The sequence below is a fragment of the Anser cygnoides genome, unplaced genomic scaffold (assembly GCF_040182565.1).
Source record: "Anser cygnoides isolate HZ-2024a breed goose unplaced genomic scaffold, Taihu_goose_T2T_genome scaffold_46_1, whole genome shotgun sequence".
NCBI lineage: Eukaryota > Metazoa > Chordata > Aves > Anseriformes > Anatidae > Anser > Anser cygnoides.
In genome coordinates, this window is record NW_027103070.1 from 759,129 (window position 1) to 776,068 (window position 16,940).

The 16,940-nt window shown below is 40.6% G+C and overlaps 1 protein-coding gene across 4 annotated transcripts in view; it reads right to left on the minus strand.

Annotated features, from left to right (window-relative positions):
• The window catches only part of LOC136789464 (transcription factor RFX3-like), a 232,222-nt gene that overhangs the window by 62,367 nt on the left and 152,915 nt on the right, over positions 1-16,940 (minus strand). For 3 of the 4 annotated variants that reach the window (XM_066989527.1, XM_066989524.1, XM_066989525.1), the window contains 3 exons: positions 12,687-12,761; positions 5,778-5,959; positions 4,884-5,003 (listed from right to left, as the gene is read on the minus strand). In XM_066989527.1, coding sequence (XP_066845628.1) covers positions 4,884-5,003; positions 5,778-5,959; positions 12,687-12,761 — 377 coding nt within the window. The remainder of the gene's footprint in view (positions 1-4,883; positions 5,004-5,777; positions 5,960-12,686; positions 12,762-16,940) is intronic. The other variant, XM_066989526.1, reaches the window with a different exon arrangement.

Sequence of the window (16,940 nt, forward strand, 5' to 3'; positions counted from 1 at the left end):
AATGAACCTCACATTAGTGAAGAAGCTACTGCAACATGATGCTTTGCACAAATTATATATGAAGTAATGGACAGAAAACCTTTATTACCATCCATCATGATGGTTGGTAAATTCAGGCTCTGCATCACCTGAACCTGGTATGTAGAGCTGATTGAGTAACAGTGAGCAGCATTGTGTGGGGGCCTGGATAACACTGATGGGGAAGAGTGGATGTGTTGACCAAGGATGGCACCTGATCAGAGCCTACCCCAATAACAGAAGCCACCCTGGCTTGGGAAATAACAGAAGACATCCTGTCCTGAGAGATAACAGAAGCCATCCCGCCCTGCAATAAAGAACTGCCAATCTGAAGAAACATAATGTATATGTGTTGAGAACTGATTGGACTATAGCAGATGAAACAAAGATTGTATGCGTATAAGAAAATGGGAAATTTTGAGTGGGTTCCCTCCTCTGAGGCACCCAGCTCGAGCTGATATATGGGTACCATTACATTCTTTCTGTTTTAATTAAGAGTCGACTCTGAGTGAATTCTGGATACCTGGGAAGACCCATTCTACTACGGGAAACAACGTGATCCCCTAACAATTCAAATATTTACTGAGTCTCGATTTTTTGTATTATCTCAAAAATCCAATTAATGCACTTATACAATTTATTGGTAGTCTCTATTTTCATTAAAAAGAAAGCCTTATACTCTTTTGGCTTGCTGATAAACAAACTCTAAGGGTTTTAGAAAAAGAAGCCAAACTAAGCTCTAAAAATTTCAGGGAACTACAGGCTAGTCAGCCTCACCCCAATCCCTTGGAAGGTGATGGTGCAGCTAATCCTGGAAACCACTTCCAGGCACATGGATGAGAAAATCATCAGTAGTCAGCATGGATTCACAAAGGGGAAGCCATGCTTAACCAACTTGATAAGTTTCTATAATGAAATAAGTGGCCTGGTAGACAGGGAGAAAGCAGTGGACATTGTCTTACCTGAATTTAGGAAGGGATTCTAACAGAAAGGGATTCTATAGGTACATTGCTCAGAAAAGAAAGGCCAAGGAGAGTGTACCTCCTCTGATGGGTGAGAAGGATGAACTGATAACAACAGACATGGAGAAGGCTGAGGTACTCAACAACTTCTTCGCCTCAGCCTTCACTGCCAGTCAGGCTTCCCAAGGATTTCGTTTCCCTGAACCTGTAGATGGAGGCTGGGGGAGCAAGGTCCCACCCACTGTAAGCGAAGAGCAGGTTCAAGACCACCTGATGAAACTAAACAAGTACAAGTCTATGGGGCCTGATGACATGCATCCCAGGGTCCTGAGGGAACTGTCTGATGTAGTTGCCAAGCCTCTCTCCATCATATTTGATGGCTGGCAGTCAGGCAAAGTCCCTGGTGACTGGAAAAAGGGAAACATCACTCCCATTTTTAGAAAGGGTAGAAAGGAGACCTGGGGAACTACAGACCCGTGAGCCTCACCTCTGTTCCTGGAAAAGATCATGGAACAGATCCTCCTGGAAGCAATGTCAAGGCACATGCAAGACAAAGAGCTGATCCAAGACAGCCATCATGGCTTCACCAAGGGTAAATCATGCCTGACCAATCTGGTGGCTTTCTATGATGGAGTGACTACATCAGTTGACAAAGGAAGACCAACTGATGTCATCTGCCTGGACTTTTGTAAAGGCCTTTGACAGGGTCCCACATGACATCCTGGTCTCCAAATTGGAGAGAGATGGATTTGATGGGTGGATCATTCAGTGGATAAGGAGTTGGCTTGAAGGTCACACCCAGAGAGTGGTGGTCAATGGCTCTATGTCCAGGTGGAGGCTGGTGATGAGTGGCGTCCCTCAGGGGTCTTTCCTGGGACCCCTGGTACTGTTTAATATCTTCATCAATGACATAGACAGTGCAATGGAGTGCACCCTGAGCAAGTTTGCAGATGACACCAAGCTGAGTGGTGCAGTCAGTACAACAGAAGGAAGGGATGCCATCCAAAGGGACCTGGACAGGCTTGAGAAGTGGGCTTACATGAACCTAATGAGGTTCAAGAAGTCTAAGTGTAGGGTGTTGCACCTGGGCCAGGGCAATCCCAGACATGAGTACAGACTGGAAGAAGAACTCACTGAGAGCAGCCCTGCAGAGAAGGACTTGAGGGGTTCTGTTGGATGTAAAGCTCTACATGAGCCAGCAGTGTGTGATTGCAGCCCAGAAGGTCAACTGCATCCTGGGCTGCATCAAAAGAGGTGTGGCCAGCAGGTCAAGGGAAGTGACTGTCCCCCTCTACTCTGCCCTTGTGAGGCCCCACTTGATGTACTGCATCTGAGTCTGGAGCCCCCAGCACAAGAAGGATGTTGATCTGTTAGAACGGGTCCAGGTCCAAAGGAGGGCCACAAAGATGATCAGAGGGCTGGAGCATCTCTCCTATGAAGAAAGGCTGAGAGACCTGTGGCTGTTCAGCCTACTGAAGGCTCTGGGGTGACCTCATTGCATCCTTTCAGTACTTAAAGGGGCTTATAAAAAAGATGGAGAGCAACTCTTTGCTCAATCAGATACTGACAGGACAAGGGGGAATGGTTTTAAACTAAAAGAAGGGAGATTTAGATGAGAGGTTAGGAGGAAATTCTTCACTCAGAGGGTGGTGAGGCACTGGAACAGGTTGCCCAGAGAGGTTGTGGATGCCCCATCCCTGGAGGTGTTCAAGACCAGGTTAGATGAGGCCCTGAGCAACCTGATCTAGTGGGTGGTGTCCCTGCCTACGGCAGGGGGGTTGGAACTAGATGATCTTTGAGGTCCCTTCCAACCCAAGTCATTCTATGATTCTTTGATTCTATGACTTTAGGAAGAGCTTTGACACTGTCTCCCATGAAATCCTCACAGAGAAGCTGCTGATGTACGGGCTGGATGGGCAGACAGAGAGGGGAATTGAAAGCTGGTTGAACGACTGGGCCCAGAGGGTGGTGATCAGTGGCACAAAGTCTAGCTGAAAGCCAGTCACTAGCAGTATACCCTAGGGGTCAACACTGGGTCCAGTCCAGTTCAACTTCATTAATGATTTGGATGATGGGGCAGAGTGCACCCTCAGCAAGTTTGCAGACAACACAAAACTGAGAAGAGTGCCTGATAGCCTTGGCTACCCCCCCCCCCCTCCCCCCCTGCAGGACAGGTGTAGAAAAGGAGCAAGAAAGCTCGTGGGTCAAGATATATATAGGGAAATTGCTTACTAATTACCATTGTGGGAAAAAACAGACTCAACCTGGGGAAAATTAAGTTAATTTATCACCAAATAAAGTAAAAAAAAGTGAAATTATTAATTCAGGTAGCAGGAAACAAAAAGACAAATATTAACATACCCTTCTTCCCCATTTTCCCAGGCTGATCTTCATACCTTCATTCCAGACTCCTCTTTTCCCCACTTTGTTATTACTGCAGGTTACACATAGTCCCTTCAATAAGGCAATGAGCAGTGTAAGGAGGCAGGCAGGTAGCTGTCATGATCAGTACATAACAGTATCTCTCTTCTGCTCCTTCCTTCTCACACTTTTCCTGTGCTCCAGATTGGATTCTCCATGGGCTGCCGTTCCTTCATGAAAGAACAAACTGCTCCAGTGTGGTCTCTTCCACAGGCTGCTCTGTAAATACCTGCTCCGGTGCTATGGAGTACCTCCTTCTCCTCCTTTTTCTCTGACCTTGGTGTTTGTACTGCTTTCTCACACACTCCCCTCCCCCCCCCCCCCCCCCCCCCACCTGTGTGGTGTATTTTTGCCCTGTCTTAAAAATGTTTTCACAGAAGTACCACCAAATTCGCTGACTGGCTCAGCTTTGGCCTGCAACGGGTCTGTTGGTGAGCCAGCTGAAACTAGCTGAGTGTGGCACAGAGAAGCCCATTAACCACTAGCAAATCCTTGCCCCACATACCCAATAACATGAATGTGACATATGTAGGAAAGTTGCATGACCTTCAAATCAAGAAAGAATGAAGAAAAGTGAGCTGTAGCATAAATTCAGTCTACACCATTTGTCAAGAAGTAAAGAACTAAAGGTGCCTACCCAATGAGATGGAATTGATGGAAGGGGGTTAAAATTGATAAAACTGAACAGAAAAAGCTGACATAACTGACAGCTGATTCAAAAGGACAGAAGATAAATAAAATTTTCCAAGAATTTTCCAGAAGGGAAAAGGAAACATTTGTGATTCTTAGATTCTCTTCACTCTGAATGTCTTCTTATAAGAGAATTATTGCACAGATGTTAAAATGATTTTTTTTAGTTCTTAAATAAGATTAGAAACATTAATAAAAACAGAAAATGAAGATTAATACTATAATTTGCTTTGTTAGGACTAAGTCCTTTAACTCACATGAAAACATGCTGGAGTTCTGAATAATGAAAGATAAATTTTATATAAGTTACAGATATACATCAAACTTCTCAAATATATACTAAGCATGTTTCATAACTATAGCAAAGTCTTAGTTCAGAAATACAGTTGTTGTTTTTTTAAATGCAATGCAGCTTAAGAAATCATGGTTTGCTATTTTTGCTTTTATTGTTTGGATGTGGCTCTTTTTCCCCCCTTCTCCAAACCCTAGCTTCTGAGGTCTAGTAAATACATGAGAATCTTGATTTTCATTAAAATAAATAACAAAATACATGGATGTTTCCAAAATGTTCAGAAGAACTGTATCATATTTTAATGTTAGTATCACTTTTTATGAGTTTTCAGGTATGTGCTCTCTCATGTCTGCTGGTATCAGACTCCAGTAATATCTGACAAACTGACAAACCTTTATTTTTCACAGAAGTTAAGCAGTTCATCTTTGCCACATAGATAAGGACAGGTAAGTCTTGAAGAACTAGAAATATGAAAAAAATACGTTCATCTAACACCGTACCTCTGTTTCTGCTGCATGGGTTGTTGTCTCATAGCCATATATTGCATATCCTCTTGTAACCGATTAAGGGGAGAATCTGGTTTGACACGAATCCCATAATAATGATATTTGGAATTTCCCCTTTATGAAAGAACAAAAATAGCATTTTTATGCTTATACAACATACTTTACATTTTGCCTTGAATGGAAAACAGTACATACAAGTTAGGCTTGACTTTCCTCTCACACTAGTATAAAACTTATATAACTACACCAGCTTCTGGAAATCATTTCACTTTAACTATATTTTCCAGCATTTGACCATTACATTTCATTTAAATAGAATAAAGAAAGTAAACCATATAAATGACTTATGCAGTCATGGGGAATAAAACAATTCTATAAATGGGGTATGCTTGTGAGTGAGTGAGGGTGTATGTATATTTCACTAGTCAACTTCAAACCTGATCAGCTGGAAAGCATGAATAGAATTGGGCTATCTGTATTCATGCTTATGTGAGCGCTGTTGGTGTCTACGTGGATGCTGGTAGAGACATTACTCTGTTAGCTTGTGTGGTTGACTGTGATGGTGTCATGTCTGCATTTGCATCTTTGGAACACATTCAGTCTCATGACTATCTGGACATCCAAATGGGAACAACAGAAGCTGCATCCATTGGACTGAGATAGGAGATATCTCCTGCGTCTTAAGAGTACACAGAATTTGGCAATACCAGACTGGGAAGTAGTAATCCCCTAGGTCCTGAAGTCCACTGGATTTGGCAACTCCTTTAACATAAGGTTTTAAACATTTTCTGTTTGCTTGTTTTTGTTTTTTTGTTTAATATACAAGCTTCATGTTCACAATTATTATTGATATTTTCTATTATACTTTAAGATTTCATTAATGCAAACCTGGTTCCCAGTCTTCTGGTCCGTAATCCCATGAAGATTGACCGTATGAGTTTCCCAAAGGAAGCAGCATTGACTGGATCTAACTTGTGCTCCTGACAATGACGTAAGTAATGACTGTAAAGGGTACTTCTGGGGAGGCTCACTCCTTCTGCAGTTTCATAGTTGTCTAAAAGCCATTGGAGCTATATCAAATATGAAAGATTGAACATATGTAAATTCAGTGTTACTCTACTAAAATAATCTTAACTGCACAAAACAAACCTTAGATATTTTTAAGATCACTCCAAAGGCATATTAAAGTGACTTTGTTCTTCAAGCTAATATAATCTCTTTAATTCTCTTTAAATGCTAGATATGCAATGATGCCTTAGTATCTTTTAGAATTACAAGGAAATAAAACTCACTGCACTTGTGACCTCAGATAGCTTCACTTCTAAAAATATTTCAGATTCAGTACCATACATTAACATTTTATAAAGTTATTTTTGCTTTGATGACAAATTGTTCTTGCTCCAAGGAAATAAAATAGTGTAATTTGTATAAATTGCAGAAAACAAACTGCTTGGATTAAACAGAGCAACTTAACACTTCTGTAGTTTTGGAATTTTATACTGCTTCTCTTCACCTGAAATTAACAAAAGACAAAAAAATAGTTTCTTCTTTGTATTTGGAAGAAAATAAACCCTACTCATTTAAATGAAGTACTATTAAATATAAGGTAAAAGCAATCTAGATAACACTAAAACCTGGTACATCTGTAAAATATTATGGGCCCAGTTCCTTTCTGTTGTAAGCTGTTTGGCTTTGACTTTGAAGAGGAACAGAATGAGTTTTTTTTTCCTCCATGTAATTAGTATCTAATAGTAAAACAGTATCTAATACATCATTGTAACTTAAACATAGTATACATTCAAAAATATAGAACAAATAGTAACTAACATACACACAAAACCCAAATAAAACAGTCACTTTAATGACATTGAATGGTAGAGGAGGATGACAGAACAAAATGGAAATATTTTTAGACTGTTCATATGTAAATTCTGTGGTTTCAGTTTTTTGCGATGCTAAAATTTTACATAGTGTACAACCCCCTCCCCCATGGTTTCATATCCTTGGAATTTCCCTTCAATTTCAGCTTGAGCAATTCCTAAATTTTGTTTTCTCCTTGCATTTACTTTGCGTATTTTCTTAATTATGTCAAAACAAATCAGCATGATCATCCAAATTTTACAGGTTCACAAATCTTACTAAAATTCTGGGCTTAGTTTGAGCATCCAAGCCATGGATTTGTTTTTGGCATTTGGAACAAAATTTTATTCCAGTGTGCTGGAGCCTCACACAAGCATATAATTCATTTCAATTCAGTCCACCAAAGCAATTAATATGACAAAAATATAAGTGTATGAACTACAGTAAAAGATATAGAATGTTTATGGGACATTCAGTATGTTACTCTGCAGGGTTATTTACTAATAGAGCACTGAAAAAATTCTGTTCCACTAATGTTTGGTATAATTTGTAATTTAAAGAACACAAATATCAATATTTTAATGTCCATTACTCATGAAATATGTTTCTACTGACCCTCCTTTATTGCAGAATTACTAAGATTTAGATTACAATGAATATATTGGATGTACAGTTCTGTTTTAGTCAGTTGTGGGCAATTTACCAAGCACAATAAATAAAAAATGCAAAAAATTTTTACTGTAGACCTTTGAAAGCCCATCTTTATGTTTACTTTCTTACAGAAAAGATCACCAGCACTCTCATGGTTAGGTTTCTAAACAAGAGCTCTATGCAAAGATACAGGAGAAGCAAGATTCAATTACCCGGACATTTGTTGGGAAAACAACACAGTGGTGCCCACGTTGTCTATCAGGTTCCTGGAGTGCACTGAGGGCTGCTTCCTGCTACAGCCATGCTGACTGGGAACAGCACATTGCTAGATTTACTGCTCGTAAACCGAGAAGACTTACTTGCCAACATAACTACCAATGGTAGTCTCAGATACAGAGATCATAATATTGTGGAGTTCAAGATCTAGCTGAGCACACTGAAGACCAGTAATAGGACAAGGACCCTGGATTTTGGAAGAGCCAGATTCAATATGCTCAGTCCATCTGCAAGGGATTCCATGGGAAGCGTCTGTCGAGAGCAAAGGAGCTTGCAAGTGCTGGGAGTTATTCAAGAACAACTTCTAGTAAGCACAAGAACAGTCCATTCCCTACAATGGGAAAGGAGGAAGGCAGAGACCACAAGAGACCACCCTGGCTTAACAATGAGCTTTTGGATGTGCTTAAAAGTAAAAAAGAAGCATACTGGCTATGGAAATCCTGTCAAATACCCATTGAGGATTACAAGAACCTTGCTAGGGCATGCAGAGAGGAGGCAGTCAGGAAGGTTAAGGCTCAGCTAGAACTGAACTTGGCTAAAGATGTCAAGAACAGCAAGAAAAGGTTCTTCAGATACATGAACATTAAGCAGAAGTACAGGGAAGATATAGTCCCATTGCTAAATGGGGCAGGGAAATTAGTTACTAATAATGCTGACAAGGCAGAAGTTCTCAATACATTCTCTACCTCTGTCTTTACTGGTGTAGCTGAACCCCAGATCACAGGATCAAGTTGCTACAACACCACATGTTTTGGCCCACCAGTAGTAGATGAAAGGCTGGTCTGTAGCCTCTTGCAAGGGCTCAACCCACAGAAATTTAGGGGCCCAGACAGAATCCACTCCAGGGTGTTAAGAGAAGTGGCTGACTATTGCAAGGCCACTGTCTAGAGGGATCAGGGTATAACCCTGATGACTGGAAGAGAGAAAGTGTCACACCCCTTGACAAGAAGGGCCCAAAAGAGACCCAAGGAAACTAGACACACATTAGTCTTACTTCAGTCCCTGGTAAAATAATGTGATGAGTCCTTCTCTTATAAATGAAATGAAGCAGGTGACTGGGGAAAAACCAACATGGATTTAACAAAGGCAAATCATGCCTGACTAAACTGATACCCTTCTACAACAAAGTAACACTTTCTGTTGACATGAGGAGAGCAATGGATATTGTTTACCTGGACTTCAGCAAAGTGTTTGATACCGTTTTCCCATAGTCTCCTCTTAGACAAACTGGCAAGATGGGTAGGAAATCAGCTAACAGGCCACAATCAGAGGGTAGTGATCAATGTGTTTTACTCAGGCTGGCAGCCTGTCACAAGTGGGGTCCCCCAAAGATTGATACAGGGCCCCATGCTGTTTAACATCTTATAAGTGATCTGGATTATGATATTGAAAGTGCCTTCACCAAGTTTGCTGATGACACTAAACTGGGTGGTGAGGTAGACACGTCAGAAGGGAGAGCCATCTTCTAGAGAGACATGGACAGGCTGGAAGAATGGACAAGCAAAAACATAACCAAATGGGATGACATAACCAAAGAGCCCAGTACAGGCTAGGATCTGTGTGGCTGGAGAGTAGCCTTGCTGAAAGGGACCAGAGGGTTCTGATGGACAACAAGCCAAACGTGAATCAGCAGTGTGCCACTGCAACAACAAAAGTAAATCCTGGGCTGCATCTGCAGGGACATTACTAGCATAGATGGAGATGTGATCATGCCTCTCTACTCAGCACTTGTCAGGCCTCGCCTGAAGTACTGTGTCCACTTCTGGTCTCCATAATTCAAAAAAGATGTCAATAGACTAGAGAGGGTCCAAAGAAGGACCATGAAGGTGATCAAAGGGTTGGAGAACCTGCCCTATGAGGAAAGACTGAAGGAGTTAGGTCTTTTAACCCTGGAGAAGAGAAGGCTCAGGGGGAACTAACCATAGGTTTCCAGTATTTAAAGGGCAGATACAAAGAAGATGGAGGCTCTCTCTTCACAAAGAGCCACATGGAGAGGACAAGGAGCAGTGGGTACAAGCTGCATCAAGAGAGGTTTCATCTTGATATAAGAATGATTGTTCTCAGTGAAAAAAAAATCTATCACTGAAACAGCCTCCCCAAGGATGTGGTAAATTCCCCATCACTACAGGATTTAAAGATCATAGAATGGCTTGGGTTGGAAGGAGCCTTAAAGATCATCTAGTTCCAAACCCCTTGCCATGGGCAGGGATGCCACCCACTAGATCAGGTTGGTTCCAGACCTGGACGCAATACTCCAAGTGGAACCTCACAAGGGCAGAGTAGAGGGGGACAATCCCCTCCCTCGACCTGCTGGCCACTCCCCTGTTGATGCAGCCCAGGATGCAGTTGGCCTTCTGGACTGCAATCACACACTGCTGGCTCATGTCGAGCTTTTCATCCAACAGAACCCCTCAAGTCCTTCTCTGCAGGGCTGCTCTCAGTGAGTTCTTCTTCCAGTCTGTACTCATGTCTGGGATTGCCCTGGCCCAGATGCAGCACCTTGCACTTAGACTTGTTGAACACCTCATTAGGTTCACGTGGGCCCACTTCTCAAGCCTGTCCAGGTCCCTTTGGATGGCATCCCTTCCTTCTGTTGTACTGACTGCACCACTCAGCTTGGTGTCATCTGCAAACTTGCTCAGGGTGCACTCCATTGCACTGTCTATGTCACTGATAAAGACATTAAACAGCACTGGTCTCAAGACAGACCCCTGAGGGACGCCACTCATCACCAGCCTCCACCTAGACATAGAGCCATTGACCACCACTCTCTGGGTGTGACCTTCAAGCCAACTCCTTATCCACTGAATGATCCACCCATCAAATCCATCTCTCTCCAATTTGGAGACCAGGATGTCATGTGGGACTGTGTTAAAGGCCCTACAGAATCCAGGCAGATGACATAGGTCAGTCTTCCCTTGTTGACTGATGCAGTCACTCCATCATAGAAGGCCACCAGATTGTGCCTGACCAATTTGCCCTTGTTGAATTCTAAAATTGGCACATCCAGACTTTGATTTCTGACTTGTTGCTTTATAATATTAATAACATTGGAATGGTATGAAATATTTTACACAGGATGAGTAAATTGACTTCAACTTCAGCAATTATAAAACATTGTTTTAACTAATTTGTAATCTAATCTCATGCAGAAAGAAATAAGTAAAGGAAATAAAATAGAGGCAGAATGAAAAAAAAAATCATTAAAATAAACAGGTAGTAACTTAGGCAACAAAACTCCAGAGAGTCTAAGAGAGGTACAGTACAAAAAGCTAAAGCTTTGGACCAATATTTTCTAGCACTAAAGATTTTGTCACAAGTTAACATACCATGTGTAGCGTGAAAGGTAATACTAATTAATTATGAAAGAATTCTACTCTAATACATAAAAAACAGTTTTAAAATAAATATCAAATTAGAGCCATGTAAAACAAAATGAAGAGCAAGTTGAAGAAAAGACTAAAATCATACTGAGGTCTTTTTTTCACAGAATCAACAATAGATCCCTCTATTTGTCTTTCAGTAGTTTTGAAAATACCTCAAAACAGTTAAGGAAGAAGCATCAGGATAAGACTACCATTAGAGACACATGCAAATCTCATTATTAGGAAGATATTTTAACCAGTGCATGACAGAGTATATAGGAGGATACAGCTTTCTTATGTAGAGAAACTTGTCGTTTAATTTTTATCATTTTCAGTGTCAAGATTCTGGACTTCCTTGTCATATTCAAGAAAAACTTATCAATTCTTTATGTATCTAAGACAAATTTTTTGCAAAATGCCAGACATCTATCATCCATTTATGATATTAAATTAATCTTAGCATATTTCTAGGTTGTCTTAACATTGAAACGATTATTTTTTAAACATCTAAGATTATCTAAAAAGTCCTTCTTCACATTGTATAGAATTTAATTTCCCTCACCCAATTTTAGCATTTTCTAAGAAAATTAATTTCTCTTCCAAGAAATTTCATTGACTCCTGCTGCCTTTTTCTACTATGATGGGAAACTTTGGCAGAACAATTTTGTTTTTCACCTCCAGATTATCGCATTCTTAGAAAAGGATGGGGGGAGGGGTGTCAACAAATCAAAACAAGTGTATATATTCATTTTTGAATGATAGTCTCTACCTAATATGCTCATATATTCATGTCTCAATATTTGCATTTCTGTAGTAAAGGTAAACATATTTTTCAGATTCTTGTATATGTTAGTTAGTAAGGCTGAGAAGAAAAAAGGAAGTAGGTATAGAAACTTAGCACCATTAAAAATACAAACTTATTTATACCAACTAAAGAAAAAACATTCTGTTTGCATGAAATTTCATAAAAGACTAGCACTGTTTAAAAACAAATTGAAGATTAAACTTTGAGCCTCTCCTTTACCTAAAAGGTTATATTTAAAGGCTTTACCACTATATCTGTAGCCACCTTTTTATGCAAACATTTTTATCTTTCTCATGGAAAATTCCTACAGGATTTGCAAAGCCAGAACAAAGCAAGAGGAAGAAGAATAAAACATATTTCAGACTAACAGATTGTTTTCTTTTTTTAGCCCATCAAAACTTATAATAAACTTATTCAGAATGATGGAAGGATTAAAAAAGAAACCTAAAGAACATTATTTATTCAAAGTGTGCTCTGCTTCTTTCCCCCCTTTACCTGCTCCTAAATTATTATATAGGGCACACAAATTATAGAAAACTATTTTATTATAATGTCAAACACAAACCACTTTAAAATTAATTGAATATTACTTCTACATTTACATGCATAACAGGCAAATATGTTGTGTTAACATAATACAGAACCTGAAAAACAGATGCACTCAGGTTAACGTGTCATGACACTTAACCTGACAAAATATAGCAACAGAAGATGTAGATTACAAGCAACTAAAATGGAAAGATTAAAAGCAAAAAGTAGCAATAAATTAGGACAAACTTGACGTGGGCTAAGCATACAGAACAAACAAGAGTAGCTTACATGAAAGAAGAGACAACTTACATGGCTGTTCAGAAGAGAACTTCTGTGAGTCGAAAGACCATCAGACTTTTGCAGTGTCTCAATCGCCATTTCAATCTGATAATAAATGTCATTATAAAAAAGAACTAAAAACAAGATAGTAATAAAGGCTGATCAGAAAAAATCTGATAGATTGCCTTAAATTCAATAGAACTATCTAGTACAGTCCTGGCTAAGGGATACATTCTACTTAAAGGCCTCATCCTGAAGTTCCCATGAAGGCAGGCCTCCCCAGCGAAGTCAGGGAAGAAGTTTTCTTGCATACGTATTGCAGGATTCTACTTTCGAAGTCAATTTACCTTCCTCCCTGCTCAGGAAATGAGAAGTGGATTTACCAGTAAGCTACATTGCAAACAGAATCAAAAATAAAATAAAAAAAATCCCAAACAAAAAACTAAGGAAGGCCTCAACATTTCTTTCTTCGAGCATTTGAGAAAGACTTGTGCACAGTTTGAACCCAGGAATGTGAATTAGAAATAAAATTTCTGTTCTCTACAATTATAGGTTAGATCCCAACAGTTCAGTTTTTCTGCCATTAGGATGTTTTTCCTGCCGTTGGACAGGATATCACCCCTACAGCCTGTTAGAGCATTATTTGAATATCCACACCTCTTAAAGTACATGAAAATTGAAGGTTTACACAGACTGCAAGATCCACCCTTAAAAAAAAGAAGAAAAAAATAATCAGACGTGTTCAGAATAATTATTTTAAAAGAAAAAATATATACCACTAATTATACAGTAGTGTTACTCCTAATACAAATGCATAGGGACAACATATCTATGCCCATTCCCATTCTTTTCCCTAATTAATACATCTTTTGATTAATTCTACAATGACAGCATTAAAAATAAAACTACAATCTAACTGTAGTTTAGCTGCAGAGCTAGAATAGCAAAGACACTGAAAGTGATAGAGACAATGGGATGTACAGTAAAATGATGTTATTAGCTACATTAAATGGAAAAAACAAACAAACAAAAAACAGAAAATTAAAAGCAATGGAAAAACTATCTGTACATTTAAAACCACTTATTCTACCAGTAGACAGCTTTTAAAGAAGCCCCCTCTACCCTACTTTAATTCTTACAGTACTATTCAAAGAGTTTATGCTGGGAAAGTACACTACTAAAATTAAATCACTCTATATACAGCATAAACTGGAAAATATTTTAGATTTTTAGTGCATATATACGATTTCTTTCCTCCTTTTTATAAGCTAATGAAATAGTACTTTTACTGTAATAACTGTTAATGAAAAAGAAAGTCTCTTACAACTGTCTAATATTAGAAAAATAATCCTGTTTACAAAGGCATACGACTATCTGACTAGTATGTAAGAAAATATACTTCATTATTATAGAAATAATGTTTAAGTCCTGATTTTCTTCTTGCTTCTGTGGAAAATACTATTAGGTCAAACTATTCAATCAGACAGAAAAGGTCAAATTAAAAAAGGATACTATATGGTAAAAATTTAAAGGCTAAGATTTCATTATGCTAAGATCAACTAACTATATACTGCAACCACAGAGTCACCCATCTTAACATGATATTATAACACGATACATATTTTGAATCATAATTCTGAATCTTACTCCACTGTTTGAAAATATCTTCTTTACAGTAGTACTATAGGACTACAGTCCTGCCTCCTGCTGCTCGTTCCAGGTACTACACTACCCTCTCACTTCACTGAGACAAGTTTTTGTGGCCTGTTCAAAGAACCAATCCTTGAAAACTGTAAATTAAGAAGTACTATATTTATCTATCTACTTAAAAAGAAACACTTCCCTGTATTGGGTTAACATGGCAAGGGTTTGGTAGCAGGGGGACTGCAGGGGTGGCCTCTGTGAGAAGAGCCCAGAAGCTGCCTCATGTTAGATAACAGCCAACTTCAGCCAGCTCCAAAAGGGACCTGCCACTAGCCAGAGCTGAACCAATAAACACCTCTGGTTGTGCCTCTGTGAGAACATGTTTAAGAAAGGGTAAAAAATTTCCATGCAACAGTGGCTGGGAGAGGAGTGAGAAATGGCCTTGCAGGCACCACAGTCAGTGAAGAAGGAAGGGGAGAAGGTGCTCCAGGCACTAGAGCAGACGTTCCCCTATGGCCTGTGGAAAGGACCATGGTGGAGCAGGTTGTCCCCCTGCCACCCATGGCATGCCAAGGCAGAGTAGATTTCCACGCTGCAGCCCATGGAGAAGAGCCCACGGTGGAGCAGGTGGGTCTGGCCTGAAAGAGGCTGCAGTCTATGAAGAGCCTCTGCCAGAGGAGACTCCGGGCCAGATCTGCAGCCCGTGGAGAGGAGCCCACACAGGAGCAGGTGATCTGGCAGGAGCTGCCACCCATGGGGGACCCATGTTGGAGCAGTTTGCTCCTGAAGGATGTGAAGCCAGGGACAGAAGAATGGGGGATTGCTTAATCGCTTTAAAATAGATATTGCTGAGTGTCTTTGCTTACTACTGTGCAAATTAGCCGAAACAAGGAGTCTTGGGGCCCCTCACAGAAGATGTTTCCTGACAAAAATGGGGAACCTGTCTCAAAAACCAGCTGAGACCGACCTTGTGGTTTGGACAAGAGCCAAGGAGCAGCTGAGTCTGTACAAAGGCAGGGGGTCAACTAGTGGTGATGAAGAGGAGTTATCGGACTTCATCCCCACGACCCCCCGACGACCACCACCAGAAGGCACTGTGCAGACGCAGATGGGAGGAGTATATGGAAATGACTTCTTGGAGCTAATTTTAATACAAAGCGGGGATAGGTTATGAATATGTATAGGCGTATTGGGAAACTTCATGCATATGTAACTTTTTACCGCATATAACCAAAGCAAGTTGCTGTGTTAAGGTGCGCATGCCTTTGGGAGCTATCCTGCATGTGCCCGGCACTGAAATAAACCACATACCTACTTTATAACTTATTTGCTTTGAGTTATAGAGTTCTTCCATAAATCATTTTGGCAAGCCAGCTAGGAAGCTCTCTGCCTGCCACAGGAGTGGCCGCGCTGTGGACGTCCTAGCGTGCTCCTGGCACAGTTCCCTGGAGGAACACTGCTCCTTGGCTGCTCACTGTGGGGGCAGAAAACGACCTGCTGGACCGTGGACAAACGGTATGTGTAACAGTACAGGAAGGGCCTATAAATCATACGTGTGGCTGGGGTAGCTGGTAAATCGTGCAGAGATGTCTGGTGTGCACCATAGTCCCCGTAAGGGAGGAGGGTACCCTACAGGCTGACCGATAGAGTGGTCAAGGGGGATTTGCTGACCGATGGAACAGCCGCTAGCAATCTTGGGAGCAGATTGAGTAAATCCGAGGTTACTGCTGCATCCCAGTTTTGGGAGACAGGACGGACCTGCTAATGACTGTATAAGAAGCAGAAAGGTAAGCGGCTCTCTCACAATTGTGACAAGGTTATCTGGGTAATATTTGTGGGTATATCTCTGCGAGGGGAACGGCCGGAGGCGAACGAAGCGCATGACAGACCGAAAAGAAGTGCTGTTTTATGCAAGTGTTGATTGGTGGTGCCCAATATACAGGCCCAGCAGTGCATCTTGTAATCCTGTTTTTTGTACATAAATATTTTGAGTGTGACAAGGAGGAAGGTGGGAGCATTATCTAAGTAACAGTTTAGAAGTTTTGGTATATTCGCGGTGGTGTTTGGTCAGCTTCCCAAGTATCGGGGGGGGAGGGGTCGGACTGATTATCAAAGTGGTAGAACGGAGAGTCACTTCTTTGGTGGTTCGGGCTTGAGTCCTGGGAATTTGGTAAGAAGGGGGAGAGCGAATTTATTTAGGCCTCACTACCTTTTTAAACCTCCATATTGATGGATATGTAGGAGTGATTCCTTGTTTTGTGGGGGCTTATTAACAAAATGCGTGAGAAAAATTGGCATTCGGCTTGAAATTCAGTCCTGCTGAAATGTAAAGTTTGTGAAAAAGGTAGTATTGTTTGTCTGGAAGACGGAGGGCTGAGTGCTTCAGGTGTTTTCCCGAAGCCCTGTGGATTTATGATTGGAACGGGGCTCATTAATAATCTGAAATAGTAAAGTTTGTATGCAGAAAAAAGAGTTTAATCCCAGGGAACTGGGACGTTTGGGAAGAAGATTAGGAAAAGATAGTAAAAACCTGCAATAAAAAGGTTTGCGTGGAAATTGGAACAAGGGACAGTAACTAATAAGGAATAGTAATAAATAAATAAAAGGGAATGGGAAATCAAGGAAATGGGTAATATCCAA